The 22,592-nt window shown below is 46.7% G+C and overlaps 3 protein-coding genes across 4 annotated transcripts; 2 read left to right on the top strand and 1 right to left on the bottom strand.

Annotated features, from left to right (window-relative positions):
- Positions 1–3,057: 3,057 nt before the first annotated feature.
- Positions 3,058–7,816, top strand: LOC123122672 (myosin heavy chain, embryonic smooth muscle isoform). Its single transcript, XM_044542982.1, has 5 exons — positions 3,058–4,336; positions 4,441–4,517; positions 4,869–4,980; positions 5,088–5,204; positions 7,230–7,816. Exons 1-5 carry the CDS (start codon positions 3,152–3,154, stop codon positions 7,575–7,577), a joined length of 1,839 nt encoding a protein of 612 aa, XP_044398917.1. The 5' UTR covers positions 3,058–3,151; the 3' UTR covers positions 7,578–7,816.
- A 135-nt stretch (positions 7,817–7,951) lies between these two features.
- LOC123122673 (E3 ubiquitin-protein ligase RGLG2) lies at positions 7,952–10,100 on the bottom strand. The gene is made up of 9 exons (XM_044542983.1): positions 9,837–10,100; positions 9,592–9,676; positions 9,321–9,461; positions 9,127–9,240; positions 8,949–9,046; positions 8,725–8,825; positions 8,522–8,624; positions 8,295–8,419; positions 7,952–8,192 (listed from the first exon to the last, which is right to left on the bottom strand). The coding sequence occupies exons 1-9, from the start codon at positions 9,972–9,974 to the stop codon at positions 8,141–8,143; spliced, it is 957 nt and encodes a 318-aa protein (XP_044398918.1). The 5' UTR covers positions 9,975–10,100; the 3' UTR covers positions 7,952–8,140.
- A 6,034-nt stretch (positions 10,101–16,134) lies between these two features.
- Positions 16,135–20,155, top strand: LOC123122671 (protein DETOXIFICATION 16). Of its 2 annotated transcripts, XM_044542980.1 has the most exons (8): positions 16,135–17,790; positions 17,903–18,447; positions 18,535–18,621; positions 18,697–18,753; positions 18,845–19,083; positions 19,292–19,410; positions 19,524–19,610; positions 19,729–20,155. In XM_044542980.1, exons 1-8 carry the CDS (start codon positions 17,536–17,538, stop codon positions 19,786–19,788), a joined length of 1,449 nt encoding a protein of 482 aa, XP_044398915.1. In that variant the 5' UTR covers positions 16,135–17,535; the 3' UTR covers positions 19,789–20,155. The 2 variants fall into 2 exon arrangements, with proteins under 2 accessions (XP_044398915.1, XP_044398916.1); XM_044542981.1 differs by lacking the exon at positions 19,292–19,410.
- The last annotated feature ends 2,437 nt before the right edge of the window (positions 20,156–22,592 follow it).

The following is a 22,592-nucleotide window of genomic DNA, read 5'->3' as shown; positions in this document are numbered from 1 at the left end:
ACTCATCTTCTGTTCGACGATGACAGTATTGTTTTTCTCTAAGGTACTAGGGCGAACATGTAAGCGTTAAAGGATATATTGGTGAAGTATGAGGAGGCCTCGGGACGACGAGTAAATTTGCAAAAATCCTCTATCTTTTTTGGCAAAGGTAGTACGGATACAACAAAGGCAGAGGTAAAGCAAGTTGTAGGTATTGATTCTGAAGCTCTCAGTGAGCGTTATCTGGGGTTCCCGACACTGGTTGGGAGGTCAAAAGAGGGTACGTTTAAATACGTCACGGATTCAGCAAAAGGCAAAGTTAGTGATTGGAAAGGTCAAGGACTATCGAAGGCACCTAGAGAGGTACTTGTAAAATCTGGACTCCAGGCGATGCCAACTTTCACTATGAGTTGTTTTCACCTCACAAAGAAGATGTGCTGGAGCCTGACTTCAATCTCGTCAAAATTCTGGTGGGGTGCGATGAATGGTGAAAGGAAGGTCCATTGGATATCATGAGAAAAAATGTGTGCTGCCAAAAGAGAGGGAGGGATGGGCTTCCGAGACCCGGAGGCGTTCAACCAAGCACTTCTGGCGAAACAGGCTTGAGAATACTTATGTACCTGGGTTCTCTTTGTGCTAGTGTCCTCAAAGCTAGATATTTCAAGGAAGGATCGATCTTATAAGCAGTCTGTCCGTCGTCTGGTTCCTTCACATTCCGAAGCATTCTTTATGGGCGTGATTTGTTGAGGGAGGGCCTAATCTGGCGCATTGGTGATGGCTCTAGGATCAACATACATCACGATAACTGGATCCCTCGAAAGGGTAGTCTCAAACCTCTTGGCCAAGTGTTCACCACACCTGTAACCAAATTGCAACATCTGTTAGCAGCAGGGGGGCGAAACTGGAACAACACGGCTGTTGATGCCATGTTCTGCGATGCGGCTCATATAAAGTAAATTGCTATTGGGGGTTCAGACACAGATGACTATCTAGCATGGAACTACATAGCGCATGGCGGGTTCACAGTCAAGTCGGCGTATCATCTCAGAATGTCCATGAACAGAGTGAGATCCAGACATCCAGAGTCTTCTTTTTCTGCTATTAAACATCGTGGGTTCATGGCACTATGGGATACATGAGCCCCAAACAAGGCAAAAATACATATGTGGAGGCTGGTCCGGAACGGTTTGGCTGTGGGTTTGGAGCTTCATCGACGCAGGATTAAGCCGGGTGTCTTTTGTGTTGCGTGTGGAAGGGAAGAATTGAATCTACACAGGTTCTGGACGTGTAACCACTCAATCCAGTTTTGGCAGTTGTCGCGTTCACAAAGGGGAGTCTTGGTGGCAAGTCCGCTAATGGAGATACGCTCCCAGAGCAAGCTGACGAGTTGGTTGTTGGAATGGTTCGCCAATGCAGGGGAGAAGAACGAGAAGCAATGATACAGGCTGTTTATGCTCTCTGGATGGCACGTAATGACGCTAGGGATGGAAAACGTATTGCTCATCCACATGAAATTATAGCAACACTGGTTGCGCACATGGAGGAGTGGAGATTGGCACATGCTGAGTCTACTAAGCTGCCGGAACCCAGGGTGCTTCAGCGATGGAAACCCTCTGACGAGGGGTGGAAAAAAGCGAATTCTGATGGAGCGGTCTCGAAGTTTGGTGATAAGGGAGGTGGTGGTCTCGTCTTACGTGATCACAATGGTGCCTTTGTGGCTGGATCAAGCCATTTCGATCCTAATAACGCAGATCCGGAGGCTGTCGAGATTTTGGCCTGGAGAAAAGCGGCCCAGGTTGCAAGGGAGATGAATATACAGAAGCTTCATGTGGAGCTGGACAACCAAAAGGTGGTGCAGATGCTCAATCTTCTGCCAAAAGATTTGAGGGCTACAGGGCCATGGATTGAAGAGATAAAAGAGATACTTCGAGGTTTTGAGGAGGTGAAGGTTTCGTGGGCTAGACGTTCCGCTAATATTGCCGCGCATAAGTTTGCTAGAGTAGATGTAGGTCATGAACTTTGTAAGGTCTGGCTGTCGATTCCTTCAGACTTTGTGTTGGATGTAATTTCGGACGAGATTCCAAACTTTTAGGTTTTTTATAACTTCAATAAAGCGGCAACATTACCCTAAAAAAAACAAGGAGTCCATCTTCGAGTTCCACCCTCACCCTCCCTAGTTAACATTGCTTATTTCTTACAAAAAAAAACATTGCTAGCTGTAGGTTCCAAATCTTCACATAACAATCAGATATAGCTATATTTTCCCTCAATTCTACTTCCTCTGTTCCTAAATATTTATTTTCCTAGAGATTTCAACAAATGACTACATAGAAGCAAAATGAGTGTATCTACTGTGATAGTCCATTTGAAATATATAAAAAACAAATATTTAAAAACGGAGGGAGTAAATATTAGCATGTGCTTAGAGGTCGTTCTCATGCGTCCATGAAGAGAGAGTCAAAGCACCAAGGCTAGCAAATAGGCACGCTCCGTTGCCGCGGTCTATCTGGTTCACATAATTTTGTAAGTATGAACATAGAGGAGTAGTATATGTTGAGAATGCATGTACAAGCGCACCACCCTGTGATTGGATGGTTAGGTGGATAGTGGTATCCCCAGTCCATCAGGGTTCAAGTTCTGGTGCTCGCATTTATTTTGGATTTATTTCAGCAATTTCGGAGATGCACGTTCCTACGGTGACTTTGTAAAATCTTAAGATAATATGTCGGCTCAGTCTCTCGGAGGTGCTCATCGGAGTAGGGTGTGCGTGTGTAAGTTCATATGGGTGAGTGTATGCGCGTATATATGAGCGCTTGCGTATGTACTGTGTTAAAAAAAATAGAATGCATGTACAAAGAGAGAGAGATTGAAAAACATGACTATTTGAAATTCATACACATATTTCTCCTCAACGTTTTTTCTAGGAATCAAAATCTAGTGACCCATCTTTTAAAAAATAGATTTAAGAAAAAATTGGAACAAAGGAAAAAGTAAACGAAAAAGAAACTCAAGGATGGGAGGGTGTCGAGACTCCAGATTCTGAACTCCCACCGAACAGTCACGAGTCCTCCCTAATCACGTCACCCACCCCCACCCCACCCTACCCCCCTCCTCCCGACCCGGCCGGCCACGCCACGCCACGCCAATTCTCCCAATCCTCGCAACCCCCGCCATGGCCGACGACGAGGACGCCGGCGCCCTCTCCGACGTCGACGAGGACCCCCTCCCCCCGCCTCTCCCCTCCACCTCCTCCTCAATCAAACCCCCGCCCGCATCACAGCCCCACCACGCCGATGCGGCGGCGGCGGCGGCGGCCGCCCAGCAGCAGCGCCTGCTCGACCTCGCCGCGGAGCTGGAGGAGGAGCGCCGCCTGCGCCGCGCGGCGGAGGAGTCCCTCGCGAGCTCCGAGACCCGCCTCGGCCGCCTCAAGGCGTTCGCGCAGGACGCGCTGCGGAAGCGCGACGACCTCAAGGCCGAGTCCGCCGCGTCGTCCCGGGCGCTGCAGGCGCTCCAGGCCGAGGCGGCCACCGCCTCCTCCATGCTCTCCTCCGGCCTTGAGCGGATCTCCGCCAAGGCGTCCCCCTCCACCCCGCCCGCCCCGCTCCCCACCTCCGGCAAGTACTCCGCCGGCCTCCCCGCCCTCGCCTACGGGGTCCTCAAGCGCGCCAACGACATCGTCGACGACCTGCTCGCGCAGATCGACGCCGCGGGCCGCGACCGCGACCGCGCGCGCCAGGACATGGACCAGCGCAACTACCAGATCGCCATCGAGGTGTCCGAGCTCGAGGCGGCCGTCGCCTCCCGCGCCGCCGAGTCCGAGTCCCTCTCCAGGTCCCTCTCCGATCGGGAGGCGGAGATCTCCGCGCTCCGGGATGAGGTCGCCTCCCTCGAGGCCAAGATGGACGCGCAGAGGCCCGTCCTCGCCGAGCAGATCGGGTGCGCCTCCAGGCTCTATGATGAACTGCGCCAGGTAGTTATGCTGGTGGACGCTGACGCCGCCACCGCACTGCCCGACTCTGTCTTCGTCTGGAAGGAGACAGACGTGGAGGAGAGCCTCAAGGTTTCGCTGGAAGGGACCAGGATGGCATACGACATCGCGGCCATGGCGCTGCAGAAGGTCGGGGTGTGGCGGGATAAGGGGAAGAGCAAGGTGACGGAGCTGGAAGAGAGGGTGGAGGAGCTGACCCGGGAGAAGGAGCACATTGGGGTGCTGCTCCGGAGCGCGCTGCAGGCTAACACGACCGAGGTTTTGAAGGTGGCCGAGGATGGGCTGAGGGAGGCTGGAATCGAGATAGGGCTCAACGGCCACAGGGATCACAGGCCAGGGAGCACGGAGAAGGATGAAGTCTATACATTGGTAGGTGCACTGTGAATAATCTCATGCTGTTGCAAGTTCATCAACTTCCCATATATCTAGCCATACTGAATTGTTTGTTCTGTAACAATCAACCAATATTGCAGGCAGGGGCATTGGAGAACAGCATGAAGGAGTCCCAGATTAAGATCATTGAGCTGCAACATCTTGTTGAAGCACAAAGGTAGCTACCTCGATTGCTGCATTTTTGTTTATTTGCCATTTTATTTTTTGCCGCACTGCCTGTTGAACTTGAGTAACATTAATGGAAATTACTATCCATTGGATTTTGATGTGGAATGGCCATGTGGTATAAAGCATATATGCTTTTTGACCTCTTTTAACCAACAATAAGTTATGCAAATTGATGTATAAATTACCCTTCAGTGTACCACTCTTGGCATCTTGATATAAACAAAAGCTGCAATTCATTACTAAAGCCGAAGTCAGTAGGAGTACTACTATAAAAAGTTTCAGACCTCGGGCTCGAAATTGCCATTTCCTACTTCCCATCTTCTGATATTGTGGATTTCAGGGCAGAATCTAGTCTACTAAGGACGAGGATGGAAGGGCAAGAAAAGGAGATTGGTCAGCTACGGAAGCAGATAAAACATCTTGAAGAGAAGGAAAGGATGGCCAATCAAAGCGTAATGTTTTCTCCTCATGTCTAATCTGATGTTTTGAGTATATACATATCACTCTTAAGGTCAGAATCAGTGAGGCAACACATAACTGTGTTTGTTGCATTCTTCAGGTTGAGGATCTGATGGTGGACGTAACAGCTGCTGAAGAGGAGATTCAAAGGTGGAAGACGGCAGCAGAGGAGGAAGCTGATGCTGGTAGATCAATTGAGCAAGAGTTCCAGACTCAGGTGCGGTTATACTTTATACAGACATGCACCATACTACTCCGCATGTCCTTTATGTTTTTGGTGTCTTGTTTGTGTTTTATGAGTTACATTAGACAACCAATGGCTCGACTCAATTGATCACTTAGCATTGCAGTTGTCTTATATTATATATTTTTTTTGGAGCATTCAAGACAGTAGGAAAGGTTCCTACTGACATATATTTCTCATAGTCACCAGGTTACAAGGGGTATTACAACCATGTAGTGTTGCTACTTAGCCAATCCCTCTAGCCTAGATATTTCTTTTGGAGAACAGAGTAAATATTAAGCATGGTGAGCATGTTAGCAAACTAGGACTCCATGAATTAATTAAACAAGCAAATGCTAGACTGAATTAATCACTTAGCATTGCAGTTATCTGATACTCCCTCCGTCCCAAATTACTTGTCTTAGATTTGTCTAGACAATGTATCTAGACAAATAAGACAAGTAATTTGGGACGGAGGGAGTATCAGATATTTCTTTTGGGGAACAGAGTAATATTAAGCACGGTAAACATGTTAGCAAACGACCATGACTCCATGAGTTAACTAGACAAGCAAATGCTTGACTGAATTAATCACTTAGAATTGCAGTCGTCTGATATTAAATATTTCTTGTGGAGAACAGAGTAATATTAAGAATTAAACACAGTGAACATGCTGGCATACTACCATGTGCACTTTTGAAACATATGTTTGGTGTTTTGACAGCAAGGCACTACAGAAAGTGTAAGAAAGCACAGGATCGTACTAGGCATGCTTGAACACCTAAGTAGCATTCTTGATTAGTGTTATCATAATATCATTTGACAGAGGTTACACAATGACTTGTTCTTTGCAGTTTAGCTGAAACATCATTATGTATCGACGATATCTTATGCTATACTGATACAGACACATGGTGTTGAGTGTAGCAGGGGTTTTATTCTTATTTAGCATAGTGAGACAAACATAATACTTCTGTTATTGTATGATGTAGCTTGTGGTTCAATATCAGCTTTATTATGGTTTCATTGTTGTATTCAGTTTCGTATAATGAATTGTTTCCATGTGGTCTTTTGTTGTTACATCTTGGAAGTTAGTTATAGCAATGTTAGAGTATCCTTCAGTTGTTACTACCAGTTTTAGATATTGCATTGCCACATTGTCCATAGAAAAATGCTTCGATTGAGAAACAATAATTTTGATGCCTTAAGCAACTATGCCCGTCAGTATAGATAAGTTGTGCTAAGTGATGTGCAATAAAGTGCAAGGAAGGGTTTTGCAATCAGTAGTGTCTGGCAGCAGATGTAGCTGAGTCCCACAACTTGGTATTGTAATGTGAGAATAACACTCCTTGTAAAAACACAAATTATAAATGCAAGTATGCCACTCCAATTCAAAATCATGGTCCTGATTTTAGTTTCTCTGCCCAACCAATTATTTTGGTTCCATGTCATAGCAGAAGAGGGCTAAGAAATTATACAATTCAACGCGGCGATAGATGTTGTCCTCCTACCTAATCCACGATTTGTGCATTCGACTTACTCACACCCATTCTCCTATGTTCCAAATTCAAAATGTTCTCTCACTATAAATCTTGCGAAGGACCAACTATGGTCGCTCGAGACTCTTTAGCGACTGCAACATGATCTTTTATTGTGGCTGTATGAAGGATACTTTCTTGTGCGAGTTAGCATAAATGTTGATTTATTTTGGAAATAAAAAACTTCTGTAGATAACTTGTAATCAACAGGCCTGATGTTGATAACTGTAGATAACCAGTGCAAGGAAATGGCTTGTTTCCCATATAGGGCAAAGTACCCTTTCTGGTTGTAATTAACAGGCTTTATGTTGGTAACTTATAATGCCGCTGTGTGAAGGATATATGAATGTACAAGGATGTGTAGTATCTTCATGGCTTGTTCTCATATGAAGCAAATCGTCCTTTCTCGTTGTCATCAACAGCCTCCTTGATTCTTGATAAGCTGAACTGAGTTATAACTAACCTTCATCTGACTGCACAGATTTCGTCCCTCCACAAGGAACTAGAGGAAGCAAGAGAAACAATGGTGGAGCTGGAAAACAAGCTCAAGTTCAAGGAGGAGACGGCGGCCGCCGCAATGGCGGCCCGCGACGCCGCAGAGAAATCCTTAAAGCTCGCCGACACGAGATCCGCAAGGCTGCGCGAGCGGCTGGAGGAGCTCAACAGGCAGGCGGAGGAGTCGGACAATAGGGCGGACCCGAGCAGCCGCAGCGGCCACAGGTACGTGTGCTGGCCATGGCAGTGGCTGGGGCTGAACTACGTACGACTGCCGCCTGCCGAGGCAGAGGAGACCTCCAACGAGATGGAGCTCTCCGAACCCCTGATATAGCAGCGGCGTGGTGTTTATACAGATCGAAACACGGGCCGACTGCTCCTTTGTTTCGACAAAAGAAAAAGCAAAGAGAACATTAGATTTTTTTAGCTTGGGTTCTTCCTGTAGATGTCTGGGAAATTTGTCCGTGCTTGTTTGTAGTGTGCAGACTCACGAGGGTGTTCGATGGCGGCGTGTAATTGTAGAGAAAGTTACCGACTCGGGATATAGTGAAGATGTTTCATTCTTTGGGAAAATTGCCTCGTTTCAAAATATCACTTTACCCTGGATTTCTTATATGACCACCACAATTCATATTTGCTGATTCAAGTGGACTACACAGGCAAAATATATGATTTTCTTCTGTAACATATATGAAGACTAGCCAACTCTGTCAATAAAGATATATGCTATTATTAAAAGAGTACAAATGAACAGGAGATGTGGGCTGGAAATTGAGGTGCTCTGAAGTGTACAAGCACACACAGGGGATGGGAACTAAAATGGCTAACTTCATCCTCCAACAATGTGACCATATCATGAACCTGCCTGCGCAGCGAAACCGACGGTGAACCGGATGCTCAGGATGGAGGAGGAAGAGGCGTCCTCGCAGGCGCCCTCGCAGCCAGATCACTGAAAATGGACCATATAAGATTGAGAAAAGGGAGTAAACTTCTAGACCAATAGATCAACCTTCAGTGCTACAGCATTTCTCTGAACATTGCTGGCTCATACCTGATTCGCTGGCTGATGATCGCAGCGTACTGGCTCGGGATCTTCTCTAGCGCCTCGAGCGCGAACCGCTCCCCCTTCTCGGCGCGGGACATCTCCGCCGACATGATCTTGGTGAAATCTACAAACTGCAGCAACATGAGTGAGGTGGGGACTGAGTTAGTTTAGGACATGGCATGAATGAGCATGTCCTCTTGCAGAAACAAAGTGACAATGGTTCTACTACATACCTGGAAGTTATCGAATCGGCGCCGGCCGTCGTGGAACCGCATCTGATCGTCGTCCCATGGTCCGTCCCCGACCCCGACGAGGACGATGGACAGAGGGAAATGGCTGCAAGCAAACCCAAACCATGTCATAATATCACCAGAACACACGCAAACTAGTCAAGTTTTGGAGACAGGTATACTTAGCATTCAGCTGTATCAACTACCTGGCCTGTATGAGGGCCTGGAGAGTCCTCTCCTCCATGTAGTTCTCTGATCTTGATTCGTCCGGGGAGCTGGCGCGATGAGCGCCGCAACCTCTCGGAACCTGGTGTCGATCACGTCAGAAACACAAGCGCGCAAAAATTAGCACCAAATTTCATTCCGGACATGGTCCGAAAATTTTCAAAAAGAGAAAAAAAACACACACACAAAAATGGCGGTTGATCACCTGCCCGTCAGCGATTATCAGCAGGATGTGGTACTGATGCCCGGAGCGCTGGACTATCCCCATTGCAGCCTCTATGATCGGCGCCAGAGATGTCGGCCCTGAATCAGAAACCATCATGAGACACCAACTCACAAGACCAGTCTTCCTCTTGCAGAAATCAGTGGCAAGATGATGGTACCGGAGAGCTGAACGGTGGCGGCGATCTCCCGGTAACGCAGCAGGGCCTCCGGGATGCCGGCGCACGGCCGCCTGTCCCCGTAGAAGCTGAACACGCCCTGGTCGTGCGTGGACGCTGGCGGCAGGCAGACGAATGAGATGATAAGCCAGTTAGTTCAGCACCGGGCCGGACACCACCTTTCCAGAGTGACTTACTGTCCCCGAAGCCGAAGCAGGGGATGGCGTTGTCCTCGTCGTAGGCCGACAGCGTGTCGCCGACGATGCCGATGGCCTCCTCGTACGGGTTCGGGCCGGCGGCGAGGTCGTGCAGGCTCCTCCCGCCGAAGCAGCGCTTCCCTGTTCAATCATTCGTCCATCCGTCAAAAGTTCAGAACTACTGCTCTGCTCCTCAGTCACAAGTCATAACTGAAGAAAAAGGAGCTGGCTGTATAAAGTTTTCAGACAGTGAGTGAGGAAGAGAGAGCACCTGTCCACTGGTTGCTCTTGGTGAAATCCACCCCGATGATGAGGTTGGACGACTCGAGCCCCACCCGCTGAAGAGCCGCCTTCACCTGCCAAGATACGACCGATCGATCGATCGACGCGACGCGGCGCGGCACCGAACGAAAGTGTCAATCAGGTTTCTGACTGAATGTGTGTAGTCATAGAATAGAAAGTTGCAGCAGAGCAGAACCAGCTGCGGCTGAACAAGGCGCACACCATCTTCGTTACCTGGTCCAAGGTGCCATAAGCTTGATGATGATCTGCTCCCATTTCAGATGATGGGCTTTGGCTTTGGCGTGCCTTGGCCGGGGACACCGTCCAGGTGGCGACGGCGCAGCAGATGAGAAGGAAGGCCGAGAGGATCATCGACGGCGATGGATTTGGAGGTGTTTTTTTCTTGGCGAGAGAAGGCAGCAAGAAGCAGCAGAGTTGCTACCATAGTGCTGGCGGCCCCGGCCTCTTATGCTGTGGAGAGAGCGAGGAGGAGGAGAAGCGGCCCAAGTTATCAGTGAGAAGTTTCCGGCGAATTTACACAGGGCAATACTAGTAGAAAAATGGTTTGGTTTGGCTTGGCTTGGGTGTGGACGCGGAGAGGGTGTCGAGGGAGACGCTGAAACGAGTGAAGACGCTGAAACGAGTGAAGCTACTACTATAGAGCACCGTCGAGCAGGGCAAAGTCGAGAGGGGGGAGGGAGGAGTCCGCGTGGGTGTGGTGTGGTGTGAGACGGGACGGGGAACACGACTTGACTTGACTCACGCCGCTCAGGTACGTGGGCACATACGTACGTACCTATGTGCCACTTGGCAGCAGCTTAATTCGCATCAAAGGTCCCCTCAGACCATCTACACCCGGACGCCCCAAATCCGACCCCTTAAACGCCCGCGGACGCTCACAGGTCAAGCATAAAATTTTCCTTCTCGCAACCGGTCGACTCAATTAGCATACCTCAAATCCATACAAACTCATGCAACTACGTAAACGATGCATTTACACATCGTCTGACTACTACATTGCCACATGCCACCGGACTATCAATTTTTGGCATGTTTGGCTATGGTGGACAAGATCATCCCCGGCTGACCTTGCCCTTCACGGCGCCATTGTCGTCCTTCTCGTGGAACTACCGGTCGAAGGCGCAATAGGATCGAGCCGGAGCTGTCCTCACCGTTGTTGTCCTCCTTCTCCTCCTTTGGTGGCAGTCCGGGCATGGTACGGACTACCCGATTCCGCTCTCGGGCGAGGACGCGCGTCTTCCTCCGCTGCCACTTCTTCACAATGTGGGCGCGGTTCCTCCTCTGCGGCCGCCGCATCAGCCGCCTGCCCGCCATGCCGGAGAAGGCCGGAGGTGAGATCGTGTGGCGGAGGGGAATGGAGTGAAGTGGTTAGGGTTTGGTCCGTCGAGTGGATGAAGAGAAATATATGTGGGGTTGGGTGGGCCAGCGTGGGCCGGCTCCAACATGGCGGACACGCCGAGCGCCCCATATCCGCTCTATATTTGGGATGGATATGAGGGTTGCCGGTCAGCCCGGGCATTTGAGACGACTGTCTGGGTCAATTTTTTATGACCGGGCCGTCCGACCACGCATTTGAGGCCGGTTTGGGACGCACGGTTATAGATGATCTAAAAAAAGTTGGCAGCAAACATTTCTCATGTAAAAAAGAGGTTTTCTCACATTCCAAGAACACCATTTTTTCGGCGCATAACAACATCTCTACCCCTTCCCCTGGAAGGCATTAATCATCCAAAATATATTTCGTTTGAGGGATTAATTTTGATCTAAGTTAATAAAGTTAGCCACGATGGCCTTACTAGAAAAACACCCACTTAGCTTACCTGGGTTTGGACAACCCTGGCCGAAAAACCCGAGCCAGGCTCCGGCCCAGAAAGACCCCAAAGACAATTTGGACCGGTCTCAAGCTTCGAGCCAGGCTTGCACGTGGAAGTGACGGAAAGCGTCATTTTGGTTGGGCTTTGCGCTTGCATTCGGGTGGGGTTTCACTTTGAAAAGGACTCTCTGTGGCTTCACGACAGGAAATCCCTATTCGACACATTTTGCGTCGAACTGTCGCTGCTTCGCACAGGGGAGATTGAGCAATCGTTCCAGCTGGGCCGGCCCGTTTAAGCGTTTCAACGTCCCCGGTTTTGGGAACCTTTCCCAGCCGTTTTTTTGTTTTTGGAAAACTTCTAGAAGGTTTTTGAACCGGTTTTTTTTCCTTGTTCTATTTTTTGTTTTCCTTTTTTTCTTTTCTCTCCTTTTCCCTTTTCTGTTTGTTTTTTTGTTTCTATTTAATTTTTTCCTCACCATTTTCTTTCCTTCCATTTTAATGTTTTATTTTCAATTTTATTTTCCTTTCCTCATTTTTTTAAAAAAATCTTTGTGTTTTATTGTTTTGTTCATAAATCCGAAAAGTGCCCAGGATTTTCAAAAAATGTTTGCACTTTTAAAAAAATGTTCTCATTATAAACAATTGTTCACAAATTTTAAAAAATGTTCATGTTTCAATTTTTTTCCGCAAAATGTCCATTTTATTCAGGAGTTCAAAAAAGTTCACGGTACAAAATTGTTCGCAATTTTCAAAAAATGATCATTTTTTCAAATTTTGTTTGGTATGTTTTTCTTCAAAATGTCCACAACTTTTTAGAAAATTGTTTAGAATTTCAAAAAATGTTTCTGCTTTCAGAAATCCTAAAATTTAAAAAGTGCATACACACTATTTGGGCGAACCGAGCGGTCGGCTCCTGGCCACTTCATTTCTCGCGTATGTGGTTTAGGTGTCACCTGGTCGGAACCACATGGCCTAGTTTTGGGCTGTTTTCTCCCTCCATGGTGGGCCAGGGAATATGATTAGGAGGAAAAGCAGTACTTGATGTCCATTCTCTCTCTCCGCATGTGCCTGATTTAACTATCTTTCACAAATGGCTTTCAAACCGCGCATTGGAATTCAGATCTGTTTCCATCGTTGGAATCATCGTGCCGAGATATTTGAAACTAGATCCCGCATGGGTATGTTTTGATGAAATTTTTTTGATGCCAACTTTCGTGCTATATGGTGCAACTTTAGTACTGCGTGATGCAACTTTAGTACTACCTGGTGCAACTTTTTTCAAAACCAATTTTTGGTGTTGCATAATCCAACTTCCTATGAGGTTGCAACCTAGCAACCATGACAACCTTATTTGCAACTAGTCTACTGCCCTGGCCAACTACCTAGTAGTAGATGTGCAACCCTCCTCCCTACTAGTGGACGTCTAGTTTTTCACTGTTGGCACACCCTGCCTCACCTCCCCTACCAGCAATACGTGCAACTAAGTCGGTTGTTCAAGCCAATTGCCTATTAGTCCATGTGCAACTCCTTCCCCTTCTACTTGTGGATATGTAGTTTCATTTGGCTGGGCAATAAACAGAGCTGCACATAGTTTGCTAGGCAGTTGGCCAGGAAAACATACGAAGTTGTATATCTCACATGATAGGATAGTTGGATGATGAAAATTCCACATTCATGAGGATAGTGAAAAGCTACATATAGACAAGGCACTAAAATTTCAGATCTTACTAGCAGGGGTGGTTTGGACCTGGTGCTAAAAGGGAAAACTACACATCCATGGGGGCACGATGGAAAGTTGCACATCACTGTTAGATAGTTGGTTGTGGCAGTATCCGAAGTTGCATATCCACTGCTAGCCAGTTGGCCTATGTAGTAAACAGTAAAAGCACATCCACATGGAGGGGGCAAGTTCCACGTCAATTACTAGGAAGTTGGCCTTAGCAATAGACGGAGTTGCACATCTCACTAGACGACATTAGTGGAAATTGCACGTCCATGGGGTAGGCGGGAAGTTGCACATCCATTGTCAGTTAGTTGCACATCCACTGCTAAACAGTTGCACAAAATGAGGGACTAAGTTGCACAAAAAAATTCTCAAAACTATCCATGTGGGATCTAGTTTCGAAGAGCACGCCACGAGGGTTCCAACGGTGAAAACGGATCTGAATTCCGACACACGGTTTGAAAGATATGGCTTTTTAAAATTTTGAAAACCCAAAATTATTACACAAAGGACAAAGTGAGCGGAAGGCATGCATGCATCCATCATGTTAGAAGAGATCACGTGGGATGCTTAATTAGCAATGTCCTTTTAGCACTTTTGGTTCATCTAAAAGGTAATGTTTCCCTTTTTAGGATGCCATGGGGACAACAACTTTCTAAAAAAGTAGGCCACTCTGGACCACTAGGGAGCAGCCGACCGCTCCCTAGATGTGTCCTTAAAAAATAGTTCACAATTTTTTTTTAAAATGTGCATGTTTCCATTTTTGCAGGAGTTTCAAAAATTGTTCGTGTTTCAAAAATAATTTGCAAATTTCAAAAAATGTTTGTTTTTTTAAAAAAATTGTCTTTTTTTATTTAGAACTTAAAAAATGTTCCCGTTTTTAAAAATTGTTCACAAATTTCAAAGAGTGTTCATGTTTCAAAAATAATTTTGAGAGTTTCAAAAAATGTTTGCTTTTCCAAATTTTGTTTTGGAATTAGAAAATGTGTTCCCATTTAAAAAAAGTGTTCACAATTTTCAGAAAATGTATTCAATATTTATTGATTTGCTCATCTCTCCTCTGAGCTCCCCAACAGCATATAACACTTGCTTGAAGTACCTTAAGATGGTCTCCATTGACCTCCTAAACGTGTTGTGGATAACCATGAACCTGGTTATGGCCAACAATATGAAGGAACATGCCATTTGCTCTTCCACAATGGTGTAGATGCTATCTTCTAGCAGCCCCTGGTCCTGAAGGTCTGAACAAGTCTCGCAAATGATGCTCTTTTCATTCTAAGCATCCATAGAGCCTCTGTGTCGTTGCAGTTGTATATGTAGTTCAGATTAGTGATCCTCTCCTGCTCCCGCATGATGACATGTCTCTCACCATGACGAGCAACTCTCTTGTGCATGAACATGACCCATGCCTGAATCACAGCTATTAGTGCTCTTGCCTGAGCTACCAACCACATTCGTGACTCCATAACCTAGTCCGCATCGAGGGTGCATTGAGCAATGGGGAAATCGATCATACACCTTGCCTAACGGCCTAACAACGTACCTAATATAGGGGTGAGGCGGTGTTGCTTACCGGCATCGGAGACGAGGACGACGAAGGGGGGGGGGGGCATGGCTGACTCAAGGACGACCAGACGGTGGCCAAATGGATGAACAGTAGCAGCTCCTACTGCCGGATTTGCCGCCATCGCCGCCGCTTGCACAGACCCGAGTCGCCGTCGCCGGTGCTGGTGAGGCTAGAGAAAGTGGTTGTCCTAGAGGTAGCGGTGACCGAGTAAATGGGTGTGTGTGGGGGTGGGGAGGGTGAGCCTAGATTTGGCGCCGTGCCCGATTTCCATCTCCTGCCATCCCCACTCGTTTTCGCCCCCCCCCCCGCGTGCGAGCTTGCGCCGCCCTTAGCCTGGCTCGCTACAAACCACCGAATCGGGCTGAGGGTTGCTTTAAGCTTCGTGTGGATGCAAGCCAGCCCACAACGTTCGCAACCAAACGCACATTTCGGAACCCAACTAGGCCTGGCTGCGATTTTGTGGGCAACCAAACACGTCCAAAACCACAGTGCACAGTGTTATCTGCGTTCCTTTGATAAAAGAAACCAAACTAGTGTGCCACTACAGAGCTAGCTAGCCAGCCACTATGTTTCTCCTTTCTACATACACATGAACTGCAGTAGGGAAGCAACCGCTGCGCTAGCAGACAGGTTACCGCCACAGCATGTGGCGGTAGGACCCAGCTCATATGTTTTCCGTTTCCAAACAGTGCTTGAACTTGTGCTGCTTAATATGCCACCATGAGATGTGGCGGCAGGTCTTGCCACCTGCACCCAGTGGCGGAGACAAGGGGGTGCCAGCCAGGGCCTGAGCCCAGGCCAACATGCAACTGAGTATTTCTGCTAAAACAGTGTATTAGCTTTGTGTTCCGTTAGTCTGGCCCTAGCAGTTCTTGGCCCTGTCCATTCAGGTTTCCGGGCTCCACCACTGTCTGCACCCGTGGTGACAGATGCCACGTGTCGGCTGGCACGCCTGCCGCTACGGTACAGCTGGTCTTTTATGTCATTTGGATCAAAAGATGATTTTTTTCTGACAATTCGATTCGGCAGGTGATCTTTTTGGACAAAAATACTAGATTCTAGAATCACCTAGACCTGAGAGCCAAATTGATTATCCCAGGGCAGCTTTGCTACTTGAGTAATAACAAAATATTTCGCGCGACTACAAAAAGCGTGATCCAATGTTGAAGCACCTACCATCAAAAGTTGCATATATGTTAGAATTTGATAGACAAGTAGACATGGCTGGGTCTGATATTAGTGATATACTCGCTTCTTACTTATCTCGTAAATAGATGTATCTAAAAAAGTAGAAGTAATTCGGGACAGAGGAAGTACTACCGGATATCGTATTCCCGTGAACATCATGACTTGAAGAAAGTATTTCACCGCTCAAGAAAAAAAACTCTCCCGATACGCACACGACGCAGTCAAGTCAACGCACCTCTCGACCGAGACGCAGTGCCGCACGCCGCCTCAGTCTCTTCTCCCGGCCCCACCCTACCCGCACATCCCCGCCGTCGATCTGCTCAACCTCGCCGCCGTTCGATCTGATAAGCTCCGCCGCCGTTGGCCGTCACCACGCCATCCATCATCGACGCTGGAGGCTGGACCACGGCGAGGCGTCGATGCCCTCCATGGCGGGAGCTGCGCTGCGTCCTCTCCTAGTCTCTTCAGCGGCTGACGGCGGCACGGCGTGCTGCGTGCCATGCCGGCACGGCACGGCGGGCTGGCCCGAGGCACCGCACGACGAGGCCGTGCCGTGCTGGCCCGATCCGGCCCAAGTCGCAGCATTGGCGCTCCGAATTCGGAATTCGGAGTCTGCTGACCGGCGTATTGGCCCAAGACGACACCACTCCATCATCCCCGTAGCCGGCTTCCGCATGTGTGCGTGGCCCGCCGCCTCGGCCGGGGACAACTTGGTCGGGCCTGCGTCCCCGGGGCCGCCGTTATGGTACTGTTCTTGCCCACACCCTTTGCTCATCTTTACGCCGCATCGCAGAGGTTTGCCATATTTTTTTGTTTCTTCAGCGTCTTATCTGTGCGTGGAATTCCGAACTCCATTTGTTTCCTCACAAACTCCAAATCCGCTGTTGCCCATTCCTGATTCATAGCAGAAAACAGCGAGCTTACGGGAGAGGGGGGCGTCAGCAGAAAACCTGTTCCTCACAAACTCGAAATTCAGGAACCCATTCTGAATCTGAATCTCCTATGAATAAACCACGGGCTGGTTAACTGATACTACCTTCATGACAGTGCATCTTAGGAAATAATCCCCTTTTTATAGTCAGAAGATACGACACATGACGACGACAGCGGCCGGCTCCGGCTCCGGCCGTGATTGATTCGATTTCGGTAGCTATGAGATGAGATATCATCTACTTACTACGCTTGTAGCTTTCCAACATTTGACTATAATAGTGCAATCATCCACGCTTGTAGTTGTAGCTTTCCAACTTTTGACTATAATAGGCTCCGGCTCCGGCCATGATCGAGCATGTGCTGTTAACCGTTCCATTCAATCTTGCTCCTCAGATAGTTTATTGTGTCGGCCGTCTTGAACTTGGCTGCCAAGCTGCCGCCTGTGTCTCACATGGGATTCTTTACTCCACTTGACCCAGAGGCACCTTCAACTTGGCTGCCAAGCCATCGAGTGCCTCCGTTTCCTCTTGGTTTCCTTACTGAATTTGTCCTCGAGTGGCGGGCCTATACAACGTTTATGAGGTTGATTAGTAGTGTTAGTATATGCTTTCACAAACATGATAAATACACCCCTCACTTCACCTGTTAACACCTACCTTCTTCAGAACCAGAGCTTGAGATTTCAGGTATGTTGCCAACCATGGAGGTGCCCCTTGTTGGGGGCAGTAGCAGCACTGAGGAGACAGGATGCCCAAAAGAGAGCTTGGTGGTGATTGAGGTTAAGAAGCAGCTGTACCTCGCCGGGCCTCTCATCACCGGATGCCTGTTGCAGAATGTCGTGCAGATGATATCGGTCATGTTTGTTGGCCATCTAGGGGAGCTCGCTCTCTCGAGTGCCTCCATCGCCACCTCCTTTGCCAGTGTCACCGGCTTCAGCCTGTTGGTATATTTTATGTGAATTCATCACCTCTCCTACATATTTTGATCCTCATGAATGAATGAACGACTAACATCAACCTGAACATCTTCTCTTGTATGTACCGTAATCATCTTAGTCTGGCATGGCGAGCAGCTTGGACACACTGTGTGGGCAAGCCTTCGGGGCAAGACAGTACCATCTGCTCGGCATCTACAAGCAGAGGGCAATGTTCGTGCTCACTCTGGTGAGCGTTGTGGTTGCGGTGGTCTGGGCGTACACCGGCCAGATCCTCCTGCTCTTCGGCCAGGACCCGGAGATTGCCATGGGGGCACAGAGCTACATTCGGTGGATGATTCCATCACTGTTCGCTTACGGACTGCTGCAGTGCCATGTCCGGTTCCTCCAGACGCAGAACATCGTCCTCCCGGTGATGGCGAGCGCAGGCGTCACCGCGCTGAGCCACGTGCTTGTGTGCTGGTTGCTCGTGTACAAGCTTGGGCTTGGCAACAAGGGCGCTGCCCTGGCCAATGGCATCTCGTACCTGGCCAATGTGTCAATCTTGGCTATCTACATCAGGGTCTCTCCATCCTGCAGGAGCACCTGGACAGACCTCTCAAAAGAGGCGTTTCACGACATCCTTAGCTTCATGAAGCTTGCCGTGCCATCTGCGTTGATGGTTTGGTGAGTTTGAGTTTGTGCCCCTCAGATTTGCAGGTAGATTTTTTTCGCGCTCCATCTTCGACTGAATCTGATCCCACATGTATACAGCCTAGAGTGGTGGTCTTTTGAGCTGCTGGTACTTCTCTCCGGACTTCTCCCAAACCCTAAACTGGAAGCATCGGTGTTGTCCATTTGGTGAGTTGCATTTTTCATGGAGTATTTCATATTTTGTATGCCCGGTTCTGATGGGAAATGTGGAACTGCTTGCAGCTTGAACACAGGTTCATTAGCATTCATGATCCCCTTCGGTCTTGGGGCAGCCATAAGGTACGATACGACTGAACAAATTTGTCATGCCTGTATTACAACTTTGTCGTAGAGTCATTTGGCGATGAAATCATGTATCTTGTCATTGTAGCACCCGTGTTTCAAACGAGCTTGGTGCTGGGCGACCTGAAGCTGCCCGTCTGGCTACTCGTGTGATCATGGTTCTGGGCCTCGCGACTGGTGTGTCTTTAGGACTTATTATGCTCTTGGGGCGCAATCTATGGGGGTACGCATACAGCAACGAGAATGAGGTGGTGGAATACATTGCGAGAATGATGCCGCTTCTTTCCGTGACGTTCATTTTCGACGATCTACAATGTGTTCTTTCAGGTAAATATAGATGATGCACCAAATAATGCGAATTCCAAGTACATACTTGCACCTGAACTTCAACTCTAGTCTATCTTTTTTGTTTTGAGATGCACTCTAGTCTATCTTCTTGCCTCGTGTCATTTCGATGAATGATATGTAGCATTTCAGTGAACATTACTGTCAAGGTACTGATTGCAGCATGGGGTATATACTTGATATATTCTAGGTATTGTTAGGGGCTGTGGCTTGCAAAGGATTGGTGCTTGTGTGAATCTCAGCGCGTACTACCTTGTCGGCATTCCGGCAGCACTATGCTTTGCCTTTGTCTACCATCTTGGCGGGATGGTACTGATTTTACCGCCCATATCGTACCATGCATACAGAAAGTTACAGTTTCACCTGTATTTCCTTATCTGAAGAAACCTCTCAAAACCTATGTAATGGTATATGAACTCCAGGGGCTGTGGTTCGGAATAATCTGCGGGATAGTGGTACAGATGCTGCTGCTGCTGGGCATTACCATGCGCACCAACTGGGATAAAGAGGTAAGGCAAATCAAACCAAAGCCTCTGCCACGCATTACGCATTATTTCGTCGGTTGGCTTCTTGGTGTCTCGAATTCTTATAGTGTGTGGCTCATCATCTTCCGTTTCTCCTGTCTAGGCTCTCAAAGCAAAGAACAGAGTTTTCAGTTCGTCCCTGCCTCTAGACATGACGACATGAACATGGAACATGATGCATAATTGATCTTGGCCAGGACCAGGACGCTAACTGGGCAAAGGAGATAAGGAACTTGTTAAGAATTTAGAATTGGTCACGGCTTCGTCCCCATGTTACCAGCATGGCACACGAAATGATCTGATTTGGTGGTGTTTGTCATGGATATGGCACTATGGATGAAATAGAATATGGCGGTAGATATTAATATGGAGAAGATAAAAAAAAAGAGAAAGTCTTACATCGACGAGGCTAATCAACGGGCTATGGAGATGCCCATCAATTGATGAGTAGGGATTGTCATGCAACAGATGCACTAAGAGCTGTAAGTGTATGAAAACTCAAAATGAAAATGAAGTGGGTGTGCATTCAACTTGTTTGCTCTAGAAGACCTCAGGCATTTGAGGAAGCCCATCATCGGAGTAGACAAGCCAAATTCTATAATGAAAAATTCCCACTAATTATATGAAAGTGACTACATAGGAGACTCTCTATATGAAAAATATGGTGCTACTTTGAAGCACAAGTGAGGAAAAAGATAATAACATTGCCCATTCTTTTTTTATGGACTCTTTTCGGCCTCTTTTTTTCTGGGCTCTTTTTGGCCTCTTTTTCTATTATTTCTTCACTTGAGACAATGCTCTAATAATGAATAATGATGATCATCACACTTTTATTTACTTTCAATTCAAAATTACAACTCGATACTAGAACAAAATATGACTATATAAATGCCCCTGACAGTGTACCAGGATGCACAATGATTTAACGTAACGATTTAGCGTAACATGTATAAAAATTGATGAACGGTGGTTGAGTCGCAAATACTATGTCAACTATATGATCATGCAAAGTAATATGACAATGATGATGTGTGTCATAATAATGAAACGGTGGAAGTTGCATGGTAATATATCTTGGAATGGCTATGAAAATGCCATGATAGTTAGGTATGATGGCTGTTTTGAGGAAGATATAAAGAAGCTTATGTGAATTTAAACAATTCTGCTACTGAGCACAAAATATTTTATTATTGCATAATACCTACTGTATTCTAACTTCACCATGATTTATACCCTCCGATACAATACATAGATTCATCGAAAAAAGCAAACTATGCAACAAAAACAGAATCTGTCAAAAACAGAATAGACTGTAATAATCTGGACAAACACAACACTTATGTAACTCCAAAAATTCTGAAAAATAGGACAACGTGGGAAATTTGTATATCAATAATTTGAAAAAAAATCAGAATTTTATCACGTTCCAGTGAATTTAAACAATTCTGCTACTGGGCACAAAAGCTTTGCTTTTTCACAGAATCAAATCAACTATCAACCAAATCATCCAAAAGGCTTTACTTGGTACAAACACTAATTTAAACACAAAAACACAACCATAACAGTAGCATAATTGCGTGCACACTCAAAAACAGAAAAAAAAAATAGAAAAAATAAAGATAACTATTGGGTTGCCTTCCAACTAGGGCTATTATTTTACGCGCCTAGCTAGGCGTAATGCATATTTTCAAGTGTTGTCACCTTCTTTGCCATTATCAATAATATGAACTAAATGATCAAGCTTGGTGCTATGAGTTATTATTTCTTTCAAAATGCAAAGAGCATCAACTTTTTATTCCAAAGTGTCAAATCTCCTATTTTTGTGACACCACATTGCCAATTATTTTAGAAGCACGATTAAATATCCCTCCAAAATTGGATTCCATACTAGTTTTAGTTTCTTTTATTAGCTCAGTTTGACGATAGCTTACTAGAATGGTAGGTTCAATAGTTTCTACTTTTGGTTGTCCAAATATGCTTTTCATCTTTTCATAGGTGCCAAAGCCATTATTCCCAAGGAAATCATTTTCAAACATAGAATCCAAGACACGTCTATGAGCAAGAGGTAGACCAACATAGAATCTTCCGGGGAGTAATTTGATGTGACTCTTGGGCCTAGCTCAATCTATCCCAAGCTTCCTTTAAAGATTCATTGCTCAAATACTTAAAATTTAAAATTCATGAACCTTCTCCTAGGTAAGGGGGGAGTGGCATATCGGGAGGTGAACTAGCCATAATGGTTAAACAAGCAAATGAAAATATTTTTATGTTTTTGTGAAAATGTTTTAGATGTGGGGGAGATGAAAACGAGAGGCAAATGACAAATCGAAGTAAGAACAAGTAGATGATAATTTATGCGAAGGTACTTGTTAGGTTCTGGTGATGTCTCCCCTATAGTTGTTGCGAGCCCCTATACTTGTGGGTTATCAGCACCTCCCGAGCTTGGTTCTCCCTCGTGGCCCTTCAGGTCTTCTCCAGAACCTTCTAGGGTCCCTTCTGGTCCAGAAAAAAATTCCGTTTGGACTCTGATTGATATTGATTTTCTGAAAAGCCAAAAACAAGCAAAAAATAGCAATTGGCACTGTGCACTAGGTTAATAGGTTAGTCCCAAAAAATGATATATAGTTGCATATAAAACATCCAAGATTGATACTATAAAAGCATGGAACAATAAAAAATTATAGATACGTTGATAACAGAACATCCGGGGTCTCGGCAAGGGCCCATAGAAAGCCGGTCTTGACCGCTCGTTGGCCAGGGAACAAACTAGCTAGGACAAGTAGAGAGTGCGGAGGAGCATCTTCCTGAAAAATCGACTCCTCTCAGATGGGACCTGAAGTGATATGGTCCTCCAGAAACATGATATCACGACATGGTAATGATGTAGCCAATCCATGCCAAGAATAACATCGAAAGGCTTTAGTGGAATAACCATAAGATTAGCTATGAGATCCTGATCATCTATAG

The sequence above is a fragment of the Triticum aestivum genome, chromosome 5D (assembly GCF_018294505.1).
Source record: "Triticum aestivum cultivar Chinese Spring chromosome 5D, IWGSC CS RefSeq v2.1, whole genome shotgun sequence".
NCBI classification, from domain to species: domain Eukaryota; kingdom Viridiplantae; phylum Streptophyta; class Magnoliopsida; order Poales; family Poaceae; genus Triticum; species Triticum aestivum.
The sequence above is the reverse complement of the archived record's forward strand: the minus strand, read 5'-3'. Positions and strand labels throughout refer to the sequence as shown.